This window comes from Phyllostomus discolor, chromosome 2 (genome assembly GCF_004126475.2).
Source record: "Phyllostomus discolor isolate MPI-MPIP mPhyDis1 chromosome 2, mPhyDis1.pri.v3, whole genome shotgun sequence".
In the NCBI taxonomy this organism is placed as follows: Eukaryota; Metazoa; Chordata; class Mammalia; order Chiroptera; family Phyllostomidae; genus Phyllostomus; species Phyllostomus discolor.
In genome coordinates, this window is record NC_040904.2 from 201,110,507 (window position 1) to 201,133,465 (window position 22,959).

The 22,959-nt window shown below is 40.9% G+C and overlaps 1 protein-coding gene across 1 annotated transcript in view; it reads right to left on the reverse strand.

Moving 5' to 3' along the window:
- The window catches only part of SLC5A8 (solute carrier family 5 member 8), a 39,995-nt gene extending 25,217 nt beyond the window's left edge, over positions 1–14,778 (reverse strand). The window contains exons 1-4 of the mRNA XM_028532725.2: positions 14,390–14,778; positions 9,492–9,557; positions 7,124–7,175; positions 911–978 (exon numbers count right to left, since the gene is read on the reverse strand). Coding sequence (XP_028388526.1) covers positions 911–978; positions 7,124–7,175; positions 9,492–9,557; positions 14,390–14,740 — 537 coding nt within the window. The 5' untranslated portion in view covers positions 14,741–14,778. The remainder of the gene's footprint in view (positions 1–910; positions 979–7,123; positions 7,176–9,491; positions 9,558–14,389) is intronic.
- Between the last annotated feature and the right edge of the window lie 8,181 nt (positions 14,779–22,959).

Consider the following 22,959-nt stretch of genomic DNA (forward strand, 5'->3'; position numbering starts at 1 on the left):
ATAATTTGGAATAGAGTGGAGTGGCACGGAGAGGCTGTTGGGCAAAAAACTCAGAGTGAAGTGGTAAACAGCAATATCATAGATTTTATCCTATAGGCAGGGCTGGTCTTCAAACTGCATGCACACAGATGGTCATACCAATTTTTGAAATACTAAAATAGTGTTGTCTTAGCCACTGCCACAAAAGTCCTAAGTGTCCCCCTCCAGTCCCTTTGACTTTGACTGACATTGCCCCTCCTTGAAGACCTATCTCCTAAAACACAGGTGGTAAACACAAGGTCCACGGGCCAACTCCGGCCCTTCACCTTGTTTTATCTGGCCCGGCACCTTGGAGCTCTTGCTTAACTGAGCTCCAAGTTACATTTATACAGTCCTAAACTTACATTTGGCCCTTTGAAGGCAACCTCGAGGCTGATATGGCCCCCAGTGAAAAGGAGTTTGACACCCCTGTAAAGATCCAGCAATTAAAGGGTTAAAACCCAGACTATCAGAGATCCCATAAGACTTGCACCACTGCTAAGGATCCACTGGGAGTGTCAGTGCCCAAGCCACACTGGTCCTTAAATATTTTGCCTGTCCCTAAAGGTGATGAGAAGTTATCTCAGGTTTCTGACCTGAGGAATAATATATGCACAGCTATATAATAACTTGGCAACAGTAAGGATGAATTAGGAGACAAGATTAGGGACCATTGCATGATTCAGATGAAAGAAAACATTTTTTGGTTATGGTTAATGTTCTACAAAGGATCAAAATTTATCCCAGGTTGAATATTCCTTATAAAAAATTATACTGTGGGAGATAGGAGAGTAGGCATGAACAACCCAGACTGGAGCATGCAACTACCAGAATTTTCAATTTTGCAAAGCAAGTGTGCAGAGCGAAGCGAGGAGGAATGTCGTGGACATACCAGTGTACAGTAGAACGTGCAGACCACCCCTGTGGCCACCACTGCGCCCCACAGATCAAATCCTGTGACTGTGGAAGAAAAGAAAATGCAGGTGTAACTGTGAAACATGCATAATAAAAGAACTTCTCAAAAAAAATCTTCAGGGGGAAGCTATATCATTTATTGGGTACCTACCTCTATACCCACTTGCCTGAAACTAGACCCAAGTCTCATAAGATGTACTAAAACAACTGGGCTTTAAAATTCTATTTGATGAGCTAAATAGTCCTGGTATCTACCCTCAGGCACCATACATAGATCCAAAATTGGCTAAATTAAATACATGAAAAAATATTTACACTATAATTAAGCTAAAAAACTGCTTACTACTATGAGATAGCTATCCACACTGAATGGAGACTGAGGGTATTTGTCTTCATAGTTCCAATAAACACACTATCCTCCTGGTCCCTGATAGACAAGTTGTGCACCTTACTAAAATGGGACCGAGAGAGAGAAGTCAGTATAAACTGCTGACATCTATCTAAGTAGTGGAGGGCATGTTACATTTTATAAAATAGAAGAATCAATCTGTGGTCACAAATTTGATAGTAAACCAATTCCTTGAAAGACATCATTTGCCACAATTCACACAAGAAGAAATAGGCGATCTGCATCGACCTGTATCTATTAAAGAAATTGAATTAACAATCTTCCAAAACAGGAAGCTTCAGCCCAGATGGGTTTCCTGGTGAATCCTAGCAACCATTTAAGAAAAAATATTATACCAACTCTCTACAATGTCTTTCAGAGGAGAGAAGCAGAGGAAATAACTTCCCAACTCATTCTATGAGGACAGCGTTACCCTAATATCAAACCCAGAAAAAGACATTACAAGAAAACGACAGACCAATACTCTTATGAACAAAGATGCAAAAGTCCTCAACAAAATATTAGCAAATGAAATCATAAAAGTGTACAAAAAATTATATGCCATGACCAAGTGGGATTTATCCCACATATGCAAGGCTGGTTCAATATCTGAAAATCAAATAATGAAATTCATTACATCAATAGGCTAAGAAAGAAAAAAAGAAATATTACATTATCATATTAATAGATGCAGAAGAAGCATTTGACAAAATCCAACACCCATTCATAATGAAAATTCTCAGCAAACTAGAAATAGAGGGGAAATTCCTCCACTTGATAACGACTATTTACAAACACCTACAGCTAACATCATACTTAATGGTGAGAAAATGGAAGCCTTCCCACTAAGATTGGGCACAAGGCAAAGACATGTCCTCTCAACACTATGTTTCAATGTCATACTGAAAGTCCTTGCCAATACAATAAAGCAAGAAAAAGAAATAAAATACACAGATTGGGAAGAAAGAAAGAAAACTTTCTTTGTTCACAGATGGCATGATCATCTAAATAGCAAATCTGAAAGAATCAATAAAACATCTCCTGAAACTAATTCCTAATAAGGAATTATCGCATGGTTGCAGGATACAGGTTAATATACAGAAGTCAACTGCTTTCCCGTATACCAACAATAAACAAGTGGAATTTTGTTGGTGCTTTCACACCATACCAATCTTTCTTAGAAAATGGATCAACCACTTTCTTCTTGGCTCCCTTTTTGTACCTTTAAGCTGAATTGTAATTTTCAAAGACTGAAATTTATGAATTTTTATATGAAGTTAATATTTCATTAAAATTGTTTTTAAACTCTGAAAATAACATATTACCATGTATATTAGCAAAATAAAATATTTAAAATACTTAAATAAAACATAATACTTAGCTAAAAATCTAACAAAATGTACACAATATCTATATGAGGAAAACTACAAAATTCTGATGAATAAAATGAAAGAACCAAATAAATGGGAAAATATTCCATGTTTATGGATAAAAAGCCTGAATATTGTTAGGATGTCAGTTCTTCCCAATTTAATTTATAAATTCAATGCAATCCAAATCAAAATACCAGCAAGTTATTTTGTTTATAACTACAAACCATGTAGAATCAACAAACTGATTTCATAGTTTATGTGGGGAGGCAAAGACTCTGAATAGCCAACACAATACTGAAGGAGCAGAAGAAAGCTGGAGAAGTGACTCTCCCTGAAGATTTCCTATAATGCTACAGTAATCAGGACAGTGTGGTATTGGCAAAAGAACAGACAAGTAGACCAGTGGAAAAGAACAGAGAGCTCACAAATAAACCTCATAAATATAGTCAACTGACCTTCAGCAGAGTAGCAAGGCAGTGCCATGGGGTAAAGGCAGTTTCATCAATAAATGGTGAGGAACAGTTGGACATCACAGGCAAAGTAACATGACTCCAGATACAGAACTTACACCCTTCACCAAAATTAAATCAAGATGGCCCATAGACCTAAATGCAAAACTATTAAGTTTCTAGAGTATAACAAAGGGGATCTAGCATATGGTGATGCCTTTATAAATACAATACCAAAGACAAACTCTATGGATGAAATAATTGATCAGTTAGACTTCATTAAAGTTAAAAATAGCTGCTCTAAAAAAGATAGTATCAAGAGAATCAGAAGACAAGATCCAGACTGGGAGACAATTTTGAAAAAAAAATTGATAAAGGACTGTTATCAAAAAATAGCAAAACAAACCTCTTAAAAGTCTTAAATCTCTTAAATGTTAAGAAAACAACCCAATTCAAAAATAGGCCAAAGATCTTAACAAACACCTCACCAAAGAAGATATGTAGATGGAAAATATCCTCCACATCATATGTGATCAGGGAAATGCAAACCGAAAAACAAGAGACCAGTACACACCTAAAAGAATGGTCAAAATCTGGAACACCGACAACACCAAGTGCTGATCAGGATGTGGAGCAAAAGAATTCTTTCACATGTTGCTGGTGAAAATGTAAATAGTAATAGCCATTTTAAAAGATAGTTTGTGAGTTTCTTATAAAACTACACTGTTGCTATACAATCCAGCAATCATGCTCCTTGGTATTTACCCAAAAGAGTTGAAAAAACTATGCCCACACAAAACCCTACACGTGTATGTTTATAGCAGCTTTGTTCAGAGCTGCCACTACTTGAAAACAATTGAGATGTCCTTAAGGAAGGCAATGGATAAATCAATTGTGGAACATCCAGACAATGAAATATTATTCAACACTAAAAAGAAATAAGCTATTAAGCCACAAAACAACATGCAGGAACCTTTTTTCTTTTTTTAGTTGTGAGAGAAGGAGAGGGAGAAGGAGGGAGGGGGAGAGAGACAGAGACAGACAGTCAGACACACAGACATCAACTTCTTGTGCCACTTATTTGTGCATTCATTGGTTGCTTCTTATATGTGCCCCGATTGGAGATCAAACCTGTGGCCTTGGTGTATCAGGCGATGCTCTAACCAACGGAGCTACCCAGCCAGGGCAACAGGCAGGAACCTTAAATGCATAATATAAGCCAATCTGAAAAGACTGCATACTGCATGATTCCAGCTATATGCTTTCTGAAAAAGGCAACACTATAGAAAAAATAGTGCTTGCTGAAGGGGTTGGTGGGAGTTCTTGCTGAACAGCCAGAGCACAGAGAACTTTTAGGGCAGTAAAAATACTCTGTATGATATTATGATGACAAATATATGTCATCACACCTTTGCCCAAACCCAAAGAAGCTACAGACCAAGAGTGAACTCTAAGGTAAATGTGGACTTTGAGCAGTTATGCCACGTCAATGTAGATTCATTCTGGATAACAAGCACACCTCTCTGGTGGGTGGCATTGGTCCTGGAGTAAGCGATGCATGTGTGGGGCAGAATGTGTATTGGAAATCTCTGCACCGTCCTCTCAATTTTGTTGAAACCTAAAATGGCTCTAAAAATTATCTTTAAAAAAGTATAAATACTTGTTTACAAAGGAAGGATAAATTTTAAAAAAACAGGTATAAAAGTACCCGTGGGGAGGGGGACAGGGTAGGAGAGACCATAATGTAAATTAGGCTTCTCTAAACATATTTGATCTTGTAGACTGGACTTTGGAACCGTGTAAATGTTCTACATAATCATAAAAATTCAATGAAAACAACCCTAAAAATTGAAAGCAAAATGAAATAAATGAATGCAGGTATATATAGATTTTGTGATATAACCACAGAGAAATTAAATATGTCAAAAAACTTTAATACACAGTAATTTTATATATATCTCCACTGGGATACACACTAGGGAAAAAACTTCAGAGTAATAAATTTTAACTGTTTTTGGCTACATGTTATTAGCAAAAATGTTGAAATTGCTAATCGAAAGCTATTACGTTAGTGGTTTTCAACTTTGTACATTAAAATCACCAGAGAAGATTTTAAAAATCTCAGTGACTCCACTGATTAATTCAGTATTGCAAAGAGTGAAAACTAGGCATCAGTAGTTTTATAAAGTTCCCCAGGTGGATCCAACAGGCAGCCAAGCCTGAGAACACAATATACATCTACATGCTTGCATAAAGAAAATAAATAGTCTAATTAATATTACTTTTTTAAACAACAAGAGTTTCAGCATAAAATACAAGACAAAATATAAAACCAAATTAGTTAGGCAAACACCCTGTAATCCCAAGTTTGAATTTAAAAATTGAAGATATCAGTATAAATTCTTCATTTACTTTTTTCTTTAATATACATCTCCCAATTGTGTCCACTAAAAAGACCTAGAATAAATGACCAACTCAGTAGCAATGAATACCTCTGATACTTAGGTTGTGGTCTCTAAATACAATTTCTCCTTGGGAAGAATAGCTGATGCCCAGGCAGGGCCAAGAAGTAAGGTAAGGCTGAAACATCTTGGTCTCCCAGAAAGCAAGGTAGCTATTAAACACTACTTGGATTCAAGAGACAATTTAATGAGGCTCCTGCTGGACAAAAATGAGATATTAATGTTAATGTTTTAAATATGATGAAGTTTCAATTTGGTGAAACAAGTTTCTACTGAGCACCTGTGATGCGTTAAGTACTATGTCTGTGCTTGTGACCACTGCCTTGGTCACTGTGAAATACACAACTGATACTCAAGTGTCAACATGCAGTCCCTTGGGTTCTCATTTATTCCAAGGGAGTTGCTCGATAAAATGGTAAGAGCGGAGTGCTTGGTGAAGGTACTGCTCTCTTTTTCCCAGAACTGTATGTGAAAACTGCACTTTGAAACCCTAAAGCCAAAAATCTTCACTAACACTTAAAGCCAATAGGCAACTTACAAAGTTCATAGCTCAGTTTTTTACATGTGAAATGATTCATTTACGATGCTGGTGCTATTGACATGGAACATGCCTAACATTCAGAAGTCAAGTGTTCATTACATAATAGAGTTGTTTGTGATGATGCTGTTGTACTTTATAAAATGGAGTGATAACTACTATCTATCTATCTATCATGAAATGAAAAAAATTAAAGTGTGGAGTTAGCAAGTTTTTTTTCATTTTATATTAACTCCAGGGATTGCACCATATTCCTCCCATCACAGAGTCCATTTGTCAATATCACAAGGAAGTTTTAGAGGTAAATTCCCTTCTTAGTGATAAGAATTCAAAGTATGTAGAGTTTCGCTGAAGTCCATTGAGAATATGACTAACATGAACCTAAGCCTCGATAAGCTGTCCCAGCTTCACAGGTATCATCTGCCTAAACTAGAGAGAACAGTAATGTGTTGATCAGTGCAACCTTCCTACATTTGTTTATAAGGACCCTATAGCCATCTGTGGGTTTTTTTTTTGTCAGTAGTAGTAGTCTAATATTCAAATCACACAGATCTATTTATTTTGCTTTTCGGACCACATTACAAGTGAGGAGAAGAACAACTTCTCTCCCTGGCATTTTACAAAGCAACTGAGCCAAAGAGAAAAAAAAGCACCTTGTAGATGGGTTCCAGGTTGTAACCACAAAGGGAAGAAGTGCAGCCATTCATGATTTAGACTATAGGGGGCGCTCATTCTGAAGGAATGGAGAATGACATGTCTCAGGGACTCATTTGCTTAGTGAGATCTACCCTAAAAATGAACAAAACTTTCAGAGCTATGGATTCAGGAACCCAAGGAAACTGCTAGTGTAGACACTGAACCCATTTTTCCCCCTCAAGCTAGTGCAGGTTACTGGAAGCATTCCTCCATCTCCCAAGAAAATAATATGTATTAAAAATGAACCCTAAATGTAACATAATTTGTTTAACTCTAAAATGTACCTTGATTCAAAGCCAGGGCAGGGGCATAAATAACAATTCCAGTATAGAGAACCTAAAGGGAAAAAAAGAAGATCAAATAAATGATATGAATTATAAAATATCAATAGTTTTCTACAAATTCAATTACAAATTAAAATGGCAGTTTGGTATACTTAATAAAATGTGTTTATAACTTGAAAATATTATTTAAGTAAAGTTGATTATCCTTTTCCATTTGTGGTATAATCATAGATTACAAAAATCTTTTATGACCAATTTTGTGTAAAAATATGGACTTTTCATGTGGTGCTTAGTGGAGATAGTCACTGATCCATCAACTCAAGCTAGAAACTAATATTCCTACGTTTAATACAATTAGAAAGAAAGAATAAATTTAAACGTGGATGGTCCCTCATTTATATGCTTTCAGACTATTGTTAATCACTGCATAAATTAAGAAAACAGTGAAAATTTTAGAAACTGGTTTGTAAAAGTTTGCATGTCCATTAATTAAACAAAAGTGTAAATTTACTCTAAAAACTCATGAAAGGCAACCAAAACTGCATTCCGCCTTTTATATTATTTATTTTGTTCATTTATACATTTAATAAATATTTATTAATCTGTGATACAATAGTGAATAAGTAAGGTCTTTTTCCTCAAAACATCATTTCCATCACTCTTGACATTTCAAATATATCACATAAAAGTTAACTCTATGATTACTCTATACAAACACTATGAAAAGAACCATATTATGAGAAGAACGTTATCGTGTAGTATTGAAGGTACGTCCTCCGTATGGGAGATGCTAAAGCTTCCCTCTTTCTGTCCAAGTAACCTAGCTTTCCAGTCATTATTCTGTCCAAGTAGATTTGAAACGTGACCACTGACCACCATCTGAACCCGAGGCCCCACTTTTCATTCCTGTTGCCCCTTCTAACAATGATCCAAAGAGGGTCTGAGTAGTTAGCAGACACACGCACTGGCCTCAGCTCTACATCAGAAAGTCTACCAGAATCCAAGTGGCTCCTTCAAGTAGTGTAATTCACACAGACCAAAAATGGAGTTGAGCTACAGAACTTACAAAGGTACTCTGTTGTGCTCTAGCAAATGCTTAGGTAGCTATTGATTGGAGAAATGCTATTGTGAGTAAAGATAAGAATGAAAACTTCTTCCTAGACTTCCATTACCAAACCCATCCCTAAAGCACTTAGCTGCCAAGAGGAACATGGATATAAATCACGTGGCATTGATCAGGACAACAGCCTGAATGAAGGGTGGGAAGCATTCTCTGGCACTGACTGCTGGCAAGTCTTTGCTTTCCATTGTTGTCAGACAGTAAATCTATACTTGCATATTCTCAAATTACTGTATTGTCTACGTGGCTTTAAAAAAACCAAAAGAAACTAAGTAAACAACTAGAACAGGAACAGAACCACAGAAATGGAGGGCACATGGAGGGCCAGCAGCAGGGGGGTGGGAGGAGGAGAGAGGGGGAAAAGGTATAGAGAATAAGTAGCATAGAATGTAGGTTGAAAATAGATAGGGGGAGGGCAAGAATAGTATGGGAAATGTAGAAACTAAAGAACTCATAAGTATGACACATGGACATGAACTAAAGAGGGGGAACGTGGATGGGAGAGGGGGTACAGGGTAGAGGGGAGAGAGGGGGGAAATGGGACAATTGTAATAGCATAATCAATAAAATATATTAAAAAAATAAAAAATAAAAAATAAAAAAAACCCAAACTAAAAAATAAATTAAAATAAAATAAAATAAAAATAAAAACACCTCCAGAATGTATGGTTTTATTTTTTTACCCTCAGTGACTGCTTTAATTGGGTCTTAAGGTTCAATTTTTAAAAGGGATTCATTTTTTAGGTATTATTTCAAAGAAAATTGCTTCCTAATGTCTTCCCACATCAATTAACTTTTTCAAACCTATTATTTAACATGTTGCGAAAATACTACAAAACATGCGACTTGTTTTTCCTTTATTACAATTCCTGGGCTCAGCCACTATGGCTATTTCAAAAATCTTGGTCACCTCAGCAATGTCCTTACTGTCTCTTGGGTGGGGAGGTGAGATGGGGAAAAGCCTATTTTCCTAAGACAACGTAACTGTCGCTTGACCAATACGATATTGCCATTCACTTAAATCATTTTTTTCCCAGGAGGAAATTCATTTGTTGAAACACTGTTCAGTGATCTGAAGGATTAATACTGTGGGGTGATGAGTGTTTTTCCTTGTTTGTTCCCTCCTATTTTCAACATCTCTTTTTCATCTTTCACGTGTTCGCCAAAAAAAGAAGCTTGGCCCAGACGCCCTGACTAAGAACAGCACAGATGACAAAGGGTAAAGTAAACTGATGGAGAGCTACTTACTGTTTGAATGATGTAGATGATTGTTCCACAGAGACGAACATATTTGTTAAATCGAAGTTCTAAATACTGTTTCCCAAAAAAAAGAAAAGGAAAAATGGTTATATGTAAAATCTCTGGACACTCTTTTTTTTTAAAGACATAAGCAAGCCCTGGCTGGCGTAGCTCAGTGGATGGAGCGCGGGCTGGGAACCAAAGTGTCCCAGGTTCGATTCCCAGCCAGCGTACATTCCTGGGTTGCAGGCCATAACCTCCAGCAACCGCACATTGATCTCTCTCTCTCTCTCTCTCCCTCCCTTCCCTCTCTAAAAATAAATTAAAAAAAAAAAAGACATAAGCAGCTTACGAAGTGAAGGAATGAGAAAGTTAAACTTCATGATTAATTTACATTGTCTATTTCTCCTTTACTATTATTTTTATTTACAAACAGCAAAATTGACTCTTGTTTTAGAGTCCAGATCAAGGAGTTTTAACACATATGGAACAGTTCCCTAACCCTGGAAAACTCCCTCAGGTTGCTCTTTTGTAATCAAACCCTCCCCTCACCCGTCAGTCTTGGCAATCAACTGATTTGTTCTCCAACCCTAGTTTTGCCTTTTCCAGGATGTCATATAAATGAAATTATATTCTGCATTTTTAGAATGAGCGAAGTTCTCCCCTTGCTCTTGGTATCTACATATCTACTTCGTACAGTTTCCCTGGTTCACTTAGCAAATCAATCCATTCCCACTTGCAAGGCAATTGTGATAGAATTGTCAATCAAAGTGCCTGGCCTCATCAGCTTCTCTTCTCAGCTCTTCTCATGCATATTTGCTGAATTGAAACTTTTTCCAAAGATTTTTATTTATTTATTTTAGAGAGAGGGGATGGGAGGGAGAAAGAATGGGAGAGAAACATCAATGTGTGGTTGCCTCACACGTGGCCCCCACTGGGGACCTGGCCCACAACCCAGGCATGTGCCCTGATTGGGAATCGAACCAGCAACCCTCTGGTTTGTAGCCCATGCTCAATCCACTGACTGAGCTATACCAGCCAGGACGGTATTTGAATCTTAGACAAGATGTAGAGACAGAATATGACTGGAGCAGAAGCAGGCTGATTCTGACAGAGTAGCCTCAGAGGCTGCCCTGACTTCCGTCTTTTCAGTCTGTTTAGCTTTTCTCTCTGTTATATGAGCTACTCCCATATCCTTGCTATCATTTTTTAACTTAAATCTACCAAAGTCAATTATTGTTCAGAACCAACAACCTTGCCATTCTTCCCAATCCCCTTGACATCCGTTATATTCGTAATATAGTCTGCTATCTCTTATATTACGCATCACAATGTATTACAGAGCTAGAATCCTAGAGTTTCAGAGCTGGAAGAAAGCTGGAGTCCAAGACATTCTTTCACTTAAAGGTTATTACTACATGCAGAGAGGATTTTAAGACTGACGACAATAATCTTTTCAGGTAGCAGAAAAAAAGAAGAAAGAAAAAACTAACATTAAGTAACAATCAAGGAGGAAAAAAGATACTTTTGCTCCATAATCTCAGCTAACATTTATAAAGCATTTGCTCTGTACACTGTCCTCTCAACAACTCCATGAGCAGGTACTAAGTATAAGCACATGAAGACACTGGGCTCAGAGAGAACCCCCACCTTGCAACCTAATAATTGAATGTACATAGCAAGTTGAACCAAGTAACTTGGTTCGATGAAGTTTATTTTTCCCCCAATGTCAGCTGGATCCAGGCAGACCTATGGACTTAAGCTCACACAAGACCACCTCCAGGTAGAACCAAGAAGTCTATCACTATTTCAGCTATTGGTGATTACTGGGCTGCTAAAGCAATACCTGGAGACCTTCCAGGAGCCCAAGTGACTGAGAAGCAGGTTTGGAAAATAGCTCTAGGATTTCCAGACAAAACTAGAGAATGACAGTAGGTGCCGCTGATCAACCAAGATCTACCATCATCCTCAGAACCTCGAATAATTTAGAGACACTAAAACTTCTACTGCATTATTTTTTAAAACAGTCTGGACGATTCAGTTCAAACACACAGATTTCACTGGATCCAGAAAGATAATGAAGAAGTGATGAGGAAATTACATTCCTGCATTTTACTTCTTATCTGTGGATCTGGAAGTTGCTGGACTCCTATCAGGACTGTACTTTGAAGACAGTGGTGAGTGGATGTAAAAAATGCTTCTGAACAACTGATGTTAGCTAACAAACTAGAAAGAGGGAGAGATTTTATACTTGAGACTTCTTTTTCTGCATGAGTGGCTCCAGGTCTCTCTGTAAAACAAAATACTCCTCTAGAAGACTCACTAGAGCCTTCAGAGGCAGCCAATACGCCCCACTGCACAGCCTTCGGGCAGGTGTCTACTTTGCTTCATGCTCTCTTAGGCAGCTTAATTTGCTCTGTGGCTCTTTGTCTGCAAAGTGGGGCTCTCTCATAGTACCTCCCTTATAAGGACTGTTCCGAGGACTGAGGTTGATGATGTGTGTAAAACATAAAGCCAGGCTCAGCATGTATTAAACATTCAGTAAATGTTAATGTTTTATTTTGTTTTGCTTTTTTACCAGTGTTAGCTGGAACCCTGCTAACTTAGCCTCCACCACTCTGGAAATGTGTGGGAAATCTGTTTCTGGTTGGGTTAAGTCGCTACCCTGTAGAGGCACGGGTCAGTAATTATGAGAGCAGCATTCACCTGTGAGAACTGATGTCCTCTCGCCAGATCCTTCAAACTCTGAGTTGTGCTGTTGGTTAACTACACAATCAGAGCTCACAGACTCAAATGCCTACAGGTCCCATCAGGTAGAACACATGAGGTGAGTGGTATCAGCCAGGTGTTCATATATTATTGTACTGGAATATTGCTCACATCCACTAAGAAATATGTTCTCAAAGCTCCCTTGAAAAAATAATTCCCTTCACCCCTCTCCATTTTCCCTTTTGCATTTTTGATGATGAAGACATAGATGCTGATGAACAGTTCTCTAGCACAAGAAAGTACCGTGCAAATGCATGGAGGAGCCCTCAGTATGGAAACAGGGAGTGATGACAATGGCTGTAAACTGGTGTTCCTGTGGCCACTCGGGATGTGGGCTCCGTGTCACCAGTACTGGGGGGTTTCAAAGGAAGCCAGATCTGGAATTTTATTTGACTTCTACCATCAGTAAGTGCTAAATTATCTTTTTTTTTTCTTAAAACACTGTAAGTGTGTATGGGGAAACATGACTGAATATTGAGTTTGGCCTGGGGCAGCCAGTGTGTTACCTTTGTGCAAAACAGAAATTCCATCCTGCTCACTTCTAGGGTGATAACTGAAGGCTCCCAAACCCGATGACCAGAGGAAAGCAGGAAAGCAATGCCGTCCCCAGGCTGCCTTGCCCTGGGTGACGTCACTAGAACCCACGTAGTTTGTCATTAACACTTACTGTGCCACTGGGACCCTGTCCACAGAACCGATTAAACCAGCCTTACTAGGAAGCCAACTTCCAGTGACTCTGGATTGGAGCAAGCACTATATAAGTTCAAGGACAGAGGCAGCTGCTGAGAATGAGACGCAGAGTCCTCTGGATAATGGTCTATTAGAGAGGAAATCTATGTAGATTTGTGTATGTGGCTCATAGATTAGTGCCTGGGTGAAGGAGATCGCTGAGGGCGCTCACTGATCCCCTGAACTTTTATCCTCCCCCAACACTCCCGTTCAACAGCTCTGTAAACTAAACCAGCCATAACTGGTGTGGCTCAGTTGTTTGGGTATCCTCTTGCAAACCAAAACGTTGCCAGGTCGATTGCTGTTCAGGGTGCATGCCTGGGTTGCAGGTCCGGTTCCTAGCTGGGACCCATGCAAGAGGCAACCCATCAATGTTTCTCTCTCACATAGACGTTTCTCTCCCTCTCTTTCTCCCTCCTTTCCCTTCTCTCTAAAAATAAATAAATAAAAGCCTTAAAAACATTAAGAAATAAATAAACCAAACATTCTAAACTAAACCAAAGATTCGCCATCTTTGCGAAGCCCCTTCCTGCAGACAACTTGAGAAAACCTACAACCAGTGGACCTGTGCAGTAGGAAAGTCAGTTTTCTTTCAGCATCTTCCCGTAGAGAAGGCAGAGCTGTTTAGGAACCTCACAGCCCAACTTTCCTAGCGATCCCAAAATAACCACCTCTACCACCTCAACACCAACACTTCTAGCCAGCATTTATTCAGCACGGACCCTGTACCAGACACTGTTTTAAATGCTACACTCGCATCACGCCTTTTAATCCTCCCAACCACTGGGTGAGGTAGGTGGCATCATCATTTTCACTTTGAGATCTGAGATGAAGTAGGCACAAAAGGTTCAGTAAGTCAACTGAAGGTACCCAGCGAGTAAGTGGTAGAACCTGGCCTCAAGAGCAAGTACTGGGACAAGAGAGACAGCAGCTTCACTGGAGCACCTGCCCCTCTGTGGAAGGGGTGCTGTGGAAGGGCGAAGGGGAGTACAGGTGTCTCCCCAGCTGTCCTGGAAGGGTGAGTGGTGCCTGAGGATCTGGCACACGGTGATTCATTCCCAGGAGGAGGAGGAGCTGAGACTTGGAGGGCTTCCCCTCCCCAAGATAAAAAGTTTTAAAATCTTTCTTCTTGACTCGGAATCCAAGCAGAAGGGGCCTTAGCGAGCACTAGTCCACATCACTCCATTTACGTTGGAAGCCTCTCCTTTTCACGGACATCCTGAGAGTAGTCCCAAGATTTCTGCCTCCTTTACAGGACACCTCTTCCCGAAAGGGGAGGGCGGGGGCGGAGGTGGACCTGCACAGGGCGAGATTTCAGCCAGGTGGCGAGTCTGCCACCTGGAAACCCGCTTCAGGAACCTGGCAAGTCCTCCCCGCCCCCCTCCCTAGCCCACCATCTCACCCTTTACCTCGTAGGTGCTGGTAATTCCCAGCTTGTAGAACACCGGCAGGTAGACCTCCGCGCTGATGACCACCACGAGGAGGTAGGTGAAGCCAAAGAGGCTGAATATGGCCCCGAACCGGTACACCTCGGTGGGGGTGCCCAGGACGGTGACGGCGGACATGAAGCTGGCGGAGAGAGACAGCGCCACAGGCACGGCGGTCATCCTGCGGCCGCCCGTCAGGAAGTCCTTGGAAGTCTGCTTGCTGCGCCCCGCGAAGGCGTAGTAAATGCCGATGACGGCCGAGATGAGCAGCATGCCGGCGAACACCACGTAGTCCCACACCACGAAGGCGCCGATTTGCCGCGACCGGTCCATGGCCGCACGGTTGCCGGGGCCCTGAGCGCAAATTGGAGACCCGAAGGAGCGCAGCCCGAACCGTCTGTCGCCTTCCCTGCGCGCCTGGCGCTCACTTCTTATTTCCCCGCGCCGCGGGCGTGGCAGGCGTGGCGTGGCGCGCTGCGGTGATTGGACGTCCTCCAGTCCTCCAGCTGCCGGTCCCCGCGGGCCCGCAGTCCGGCGAGGTTGCGAGGAGGACCCGCACCAGCAACCGCCGTGCTACCACGGCCGCCAACAGAGCCCTGGATTTGGGACCTCCCAGACCCGCCGAAGCCGAGCTAAGGAGTCGTCAGCAGCCGGGACCTCCCAGACGCAGCGGACACCTGGGCAGGTGAGAACTGGAGCCGCCAGCCGCGTCCGGGGAAAGCACCGGGAGAGCTCAGCGCAGATTGAATCATCTGCATCCGACGAGAGTTACTACTGACACAAGCAGGAGACTGAATCGGGAGCGTGGATCGAAGGGCGGTTGTCAGGCTGTCCAAGTTCAAAAGTCCAGGTCCTTATAACAAGACACAACTGGATTTTTAGATCTCCTTATTTGATAAATTCACAGGCGATTGGGGTGACGGTGAGCATTGAGCTGAAGTGCCAGTCCTTACGCAGGTAAGCGATTATACAAGGAGGAAGTCTGGATAACACATTTCACTACTGTCCACTGTTTAGTGAATCTTACCATGTGCTATGCTGGGCGCCTTAAACGTCGACGAGCGTGATTCTCGCTGTGACCCTTGAGTTAGGGATCATCTCCATTTTTCAAATGAGGAAGCTGTTTTAGAAAGATTAAATCACTTGCCCAAGGGGAATGGTGGAGATTAAGATGTTTAATCGAGGTCCGATTTCAGAACTTGTTCTCATCATCACGTGCTGTACTTGCAGAGTTCGGATGTGTTAGACGTGGTCATAAATATGTACACTTAAAGGAAGACACTTGAAAGCATATGGAAGAAAAGATCGTTTCCAGTGTCAGTGCTCAGGATATATTTTAAGTGGCTTGCCTTGAGATATTATTAACAACGCGTGAGTCACACTTGTAATGCGATTCTCAGGTTTTCCTTCTAAAACAGACCTTCCAGCCAAATGTGCCAGGCATGGGTCTATTTCAGGCCATTCTTGTTCATTCCCACACATCAGCATAATTTATCAGTCGGTCCTCGGTAAACAATCCTGAGCACGCATTTAGCCCAGTCCAGTGCGTGAATAAAGCTTTCTCTCTCTCTCTTTTTGTAAACTGGCATTATTTGTATTACATTTTCACAAAGAAAAAAGAAGGAAATGAAAGTTAATCCAAATAATGCAATTACTTAAACAAACATATGGTTTGAAATTATGTTCCAACTGTATAAAATTTACTGTAACTATACATATTTATCCCTATATCTATTATATGTCTATATATCTATGTCTATATATCTGTGTCTATACACACAGAGGGAAAGAGAGAGCAAGAAAGGGATATCGAGTGCAACCTGGAAGCATAACACAGAGGAATGCAACACAAGAACTCTTTTAGCTGTTGAATCAATTTCCTGGAAACTTCCTTTAAAGCCAATAGCCCTAGGTGTGAGAAATGCTATTTAAACAAATCTCATTTTCTTTAGATATTTAGAGTAAGGAACAGAACCTTAGGCAGCTCACAACCAGTGTGTCTTCATCGTCATGTGAGAGGCAGAAGAGCTTGAGGTTAAACTCTAGACTTTGCAACCTGACTTCCTGACTTTGTTACCTACTGGGCACAATACCTTGAGCAAGGACACACTGCTACGTTTTACTTTCCCACATCCAAACTGGGGATAATAATTCTTTCCTTACCTTGTGACAGAGGAGTAAATGAGATTATATACAAATAGCCCCTGGCACTAAAAGTGCTGGCATTATATAATTGCCTAGCTGTTTTCCAGTTTATTGAGAGTGGCGCTGATGCGAGTGAGTCTTGGAAATACTGCTATTAGAAATGGCCCATCTTCCCTAGTTAGTTTCCCTTGTTTTATAACATTCACACAATGTCCTGAACTATGTATAAACTCTATATTGTTCTTCTTTAAGATCTTTCAAATATCTGATATATATATTCAAATCATGTTTTCTTTTTTTCTTTATTGATTATTTTTTAGAGAGCGAGAGAGAGAAAGGGGGAAAGAGAGAGATAGAGACAGAGAGACAGACAGACATTGATTTGTTGTTCCACATATATATCATTGCGTGTGTAAGCGTGTGTCCTGGTTGGGAACTGAACCTGCAGCCTTGGTGTACCAGGACAACGCTTTAACCAACTTCTTTAACCAAAAAGAATATGTGAATTCTCTATTTTCTGAGCCTTTGAATATATGAAGTTGTTTATCTCTTGTTTTGTTTTCACACATGAGAAGAAAATTCAGCTGAGAAAACGTTAAGTAGTAATATTTTTATTCAATGTATAGGTATTTTTCTATTGTATTTTTTAATTATTTTTTTTTCAATTACAGATGTCATTCAACATTGTATTAACCTCAGGTGTACCACATAGGGGTTAGGCATTTACCAGTATATAACTTCTGAAGTGATCCACTTGATTATATCTAAGCACTCACCTGATACCGTACCTATTACAATATCACTATGTACTTTATGCTGTACTTTGCATAATCATGACTATTTTGTAACTTCCAATTTTATAAGAGTCTTTGCCCAAATGACCTTTGAGGTCTTTTGCACATTTTTAAATTGGACTATTTACCTATATAAGGCTGGAATATGAAAATCTCTTCATGATACAGAAAATGTTGCAATGACATCTGTTGTAATGGGAATACCTGTGTCAGTGCTCGGTGAAAAAAGGACAGTATTTTGAGATCAGAGAAGTTCTAACTGCAAGACTATGATAAAGATTGGTTTGGGAATGAATAATAGTTAAAATTATCAATGTGTCAATAGTTAAGAGAGTAAGATAAGCTGCCTCCAAATGTATAACTTCAAAAAAATTTTATAGCTTCACTGGTTTGTTGGCTAAAAGTTACTTTGGAATAAAAACTAGGTCTTTCCCTAAATAAGGTAAATAATATTAGCTATGAGGTACAAATTCTCACTTCTTTGTTTCTCTCCAAACTTTCCTACTGAGTTCAGTTTTACTCCTCTCATTAATCAATGTACTTATAAACATATAAAAATATGAAATATGGCCCTGGCTGGTGTGGCTCAGTGGACTGGGCACCAGCCTACAAACCAAAGGGTTGCTGGTTCAATTCCCAGTCAGGGCACATGCCTGGGTTGTGGGCCAGGTCCCCAGTGGGAGCCACGTGAGAGGCAACCACACATTGACATTTCTCTCGCTCTCTTTCTCCTTCCTTTCCCCTCTGTCTAAAAATAAATAAGTAAAATATTGTTTAAAATATATGAAATATGCCTATTTATGTAATACCTTATCACTGGATAGTTCATTCAGATTTTAGAAGCACAGTTTGTGGACAATGGCTGTTCAGACCACAAGAGGTATTTTACATACTTTTTAAAGTCCCATTTGTGGTGTGTTTTTAAAATTTGGCAAAGTACCTATTTTCCTAGAAAAGTAATTGGTGGCTCTGAAAATGGGTGACCTGATACATCTAAAGGCCACGGATACAGACATTGAGAAAAGGGCCAAGACAGTCTAACAGGATTCCCTGGAGTGAAACTGGGTTTGGATTTCCTATTAAGTCACCTTACACTGCTGGGAAGTGTTTAATTACCACTTATCCTGGAATGAGGAAACAAGGATGAAATTTATACTGAAGATCACAGCATTGCATTATTAGTTACATCACATCTTTTTGGAGAAGCTTTTTTTTTCTGTAGAAATACAGGAGTTTCCCTGGATGGCCTCTTTAATTTTTTTTAAAGCAAAGAAGCTAGAAGGAGGCCTATAAAAATGGAGTGACACTTGCTGTTAATTACTTCCAAGTGGGAAAAGGACCTAGAATGTGCTGGCATGTGTCACAGCTCATGCAGAGACAGAAACTGCTTGAAGAGTTCTCGAATTTTCACAAGGACCATCTTGGCACAAGGTCCCCAATTTTCTCTCCCTGCACGGTTCCTTTCGCTTATAAACGCTCTCACGCCATCCCCTCCCGTTAGAATTTTACCCATCATTTCTGGTGCACTCAATTGTCGAAGTTTTTCATGGAATATTTCACTACTCCTAATTCTATCTACTCTTCAACCAGATATACCCTCTCTCTTGCTTTGAGCCCTCTTCACAGGTTAATACTCATTTTTTGGCCTTCACAGTGGCACAGTATTATAGCTGTTCTAATCAAGGCGGGACTATCTCATGGAGTCCACGAGTCTGAAAGCAGAAACTGGAAAGCGACTCTACACGCCTGCTGGGTTTCCTCCTCTCCCTCTCCAGATGGGTTTTCTCTGCATGGCCACGGACACATGGTCAGAAGTGTCCAGGCCAGTGTGGATGTGCCCTCAACTCAGTGGGCAGCACAGACCAATGAGCATCTTTGAATTCTAATTCAAATCCCTTAGGGAGGAAATCTCATTGGTGCAACTCAAGTTATACTCCCTAGAACTCTAATCCAATCAGCTGTGGCCAGAGGAGCAGGGTTCCCATTAGGGCTGCAGAGACCCACCCTGAGGGTGGGGAAGGGAGGCTCTGCAGGAATGTGGTGAGCTAGCTAGACTCTCTGAAAGGTGTCCTCTCTGTTCCAAGTCTGTGCCACTTAATTCACTCTTGTGAAAGAGGGATAAGCTCCTTGGGGAACGGGGCTGTGCTTGTTCATCTTTATAAAGCCAAGCACCCACCACTGTTTATTGCCTAAGGAAGATGCTGAACTTGTTATTGTACTGATCCTACTTTACAATGCTCCTTGTATTGTAGTGAGAATTCCTCAAACATGTCTAAAAAAAATGAAATTTAGAGATTTAACTGTCATCAGGAAGGGATACCTGGCGGCCTCTTTGGGTGCCCCCAATGTTTTATTTCTTGATTCGAGTACTGCTTAGTGGTTGTTCACATTATAAATATTTATTAAACTATGCAAATATTTCACAATTTCTTAAAAACTCCTTTTTAAACAGCATGGCAGATTGAACACATATATTTACCTTTCATTTCCTCCTAAACCTCGCTAAAATGACTGTAGTGGAATAAAAACATCATAAACCATAAGGATAAGGCGAGTAAAAAGAAAAGAACAGGAAGAAAATTTTGGAAGCCAGAAAACAGATGAATAAGTAAAAATTTAGTTAAAACACACACAAGAAACAGAAAAGGCTGAAACTGAAGCCAGCAGCATAGGAGGCCCAAAAGCAGGCTTACTTATGCCTTAGAAGCCCGAACGGGATCAGGAATTGGTGGTGACAACAGTTCTTGAAGTGGTGAAGATGATGGGGAAGGAAGGCAGAAGATGGCATTGGCTGCAAATCTGTATATGAGGAAATTTTACTTCATCTCCTCACCTACCTTATGCCGCTGAGCAACTGCCCCTCCCCCCCGCCACCGCCCCCCCCCCCCCCCCCCGCCAGCAGAACACTGAAGCTTCCCTCACAGAGATGACCCCAGAGAGACTCTGGAGAGGACGCTGGGCACAACTGTGATGGGGCTTCTATACTGAAACCTGGGGACTAAAGGAACATCTACATACTCCAAAAAAGAAGACCCCCTACCTCCGCCCCCCATTCATCGCTTCCCCATACTTTTCCTCAAGGGTATAAATCTCCCCTCGATACGTCTTGCCACATCAGACAATCGCTGCACACTGTTTGCTCTCTAGACCAGTGGTTGCACAGTTGTGGCCCCGGGATCTCGGTTTACCACGCTCTGGGGATCTTCCTGGTCTTCATCAACCATCTTTCACTACCTGAATCACATGTTTCTTCTTCGCTATGCCTCCTTTGTCCGGGCTGCACACACATTCCAGTAGGTACCTGAGAAAGAGTTCACAGCGGGTAATTCTGTTAAGAACCAGCATGTCTGAAAAATCTACACTCATTCTAGAGGGGATCATTGGGTGGGGAGGTTTGTCAACTACAGTCATAAGCCGTAAAATGACGTTTTGGTCAATGGTGGGTGGCATATACAATGATGATTCCATAAAATTGTAATGGAGCTGAAAAATTCCTGTTGCATAGTGACCTTGTAGCCATGATAGCGTGGCAGTGCATTACTCACTGTGACTGATACAGAAGAGAGATGGAGACAATTGTTTTTGTACAGCTGTCTGAGGTGTTTGTGTTCGATGAAGTGCTATTACAAAAGAAGCAAAATGCTAAAACAAGTTTATAAAGTAAAAATGTTACAGTAAGCTAAGGTTAATTTATTTATTTTTTAAAAGATTTTATTTATTTATTTTTTCAGAGGGGAAGGGAGGGAGAAAGAGAAGGAGAGAAACATCAAAGTGTGGTTGCCTCTCAAGCGCCCCCTACCAGGGACCTAGTCTACTACCGAGGCATGTGCCCTGACTGGGAATTGAACCAATGACCCTTTGGTTCGCAGGCTGGCACTCAACCCACTGAGCCACACCAGCCAGGGCACTAAGGTTAATTTATTATTGAAGAAAGAAAAATAGTTTTTATAAATTTAGCGTGGCCTACGAGCACAGAGTTTACAGAGTGCAGTGCACGGTGCTGTCCTGGCCCTTCTCACTCACCCACCACCCACCGCTCACTCGCTCGCTGACTCACCCAGAGCGGCGTCCAGTCCTGCAGGCTCCACTCATGGTAAATGCCCCACACAGGTGTATCATTTTTATCTTTTATATTTTATTTTTACTGTAACCTTTTAACGTTTACATGTTTATACAAATACTTACAATTGTGTTACTATTGCCCACAGTGTTTGATCATGTAACATGCTGCACAGGTGTGTAGCCTGCCAGCGATAGGCCATAACATATAGCCTAGGTGTGTATGTCATAGGCTACACCACCTGTGTTTGTCTAAGTGCCCCCTGTAATGTTTGCACAATGACAAAACCACCTAAAGACACGTATGCCAAGAATGTAACTCCATCATTACATGACTCATCCCTGTTTTGGGCTTTTCTACAGGGTGTCCTAAGTTCATTAGGCAACCCTCAGATATCAAAAACCCTGCCTTCTTCTTTCTCTTCCTTTTCTTCCTCTTCCTCACCCTCTTCCTCCTTCCCTTCTTGCCTGGTCCATTCTCAAAAGCAAAAAATCAGTGATTTGCTTACCCCTACATTTCTGGTGCCTAGTACCATACCTGATACCCAAAAGTTATTTAATTTGAATTCAAATTAACAATGTAACTTGAATCAAATGACCTTTATTTAGTGAGCTATCTGTGAGGGAACTGAACATGTGAGAGCAAATAATAAAAGAACTCCTTCCTCCCCTTGAAGGAAGTGAGTGCAGCAATTAAACTCAGCATCATGAGGACTGAAACACGCTTGCTTTACTTGGCTTCTCAGCAGCATTTCTCAGAGTGGATAGTTCTCTCCTTGAAACTCTCGGCTTCCAGCACATTCTCCTAGTGTTCCTCCTGCCTCACACATTGCTCCTTCCCAGTCTCCTTTGCGGGAGCTACCTTCTATTTCTCAACTCCCAATGTTGGAGTGTCTCAGGGTTTAGTCCTCTGCAATGGTCACATGGTAGGTTATCTCATCCAGTCCCATCACTTTAAATTCCATTTATATGCTGGTCATTCCACCTAGCTCTTTCTAGCCCTGAACTCCAGATTCTTTATATCCATCCAGTGGCCACACAACATCTCCCCTTGGAGGTCTAAGAGGTGTCTCAAACTCTGCACACCCAAAGCCCAACCTTTTGACATCCATGCCCCCAAATCCACTGCCCTGCCTCAGATATTCCTGTCTCAGTTAATAGCACCATCCAGCCTACCCAGCTGCCTACCCAGCTGCTCAGATCAAAACACTGTAATCACAAGAGGCCTTGGGCACGGTGATTATGAACCTCAACACTACAGCCAGAACCTGGGGTCAGAGCTCGGCTCTGTCACTTCCTCTCTAGGTCATCCTTACACAAACTGTCAAACCAGTCTGTGCCTCTCACCCAAAAATGGAGATAAAAGTGTCCACCCTATGGGACAGGTGTGAAGGTGTGAGTGAATGTATGTTAAAACACTGCCAATCTGGCATAGGGAAGGCCCTAGAAAGGCATACAGTATTAATATATGGAAAGCATAGAAAGAGAACCTGGCACCGAGTATGCATTAGGTTACTGTTAGCAGTTGCTGTTATTAGTAGTACTGATTCCTCT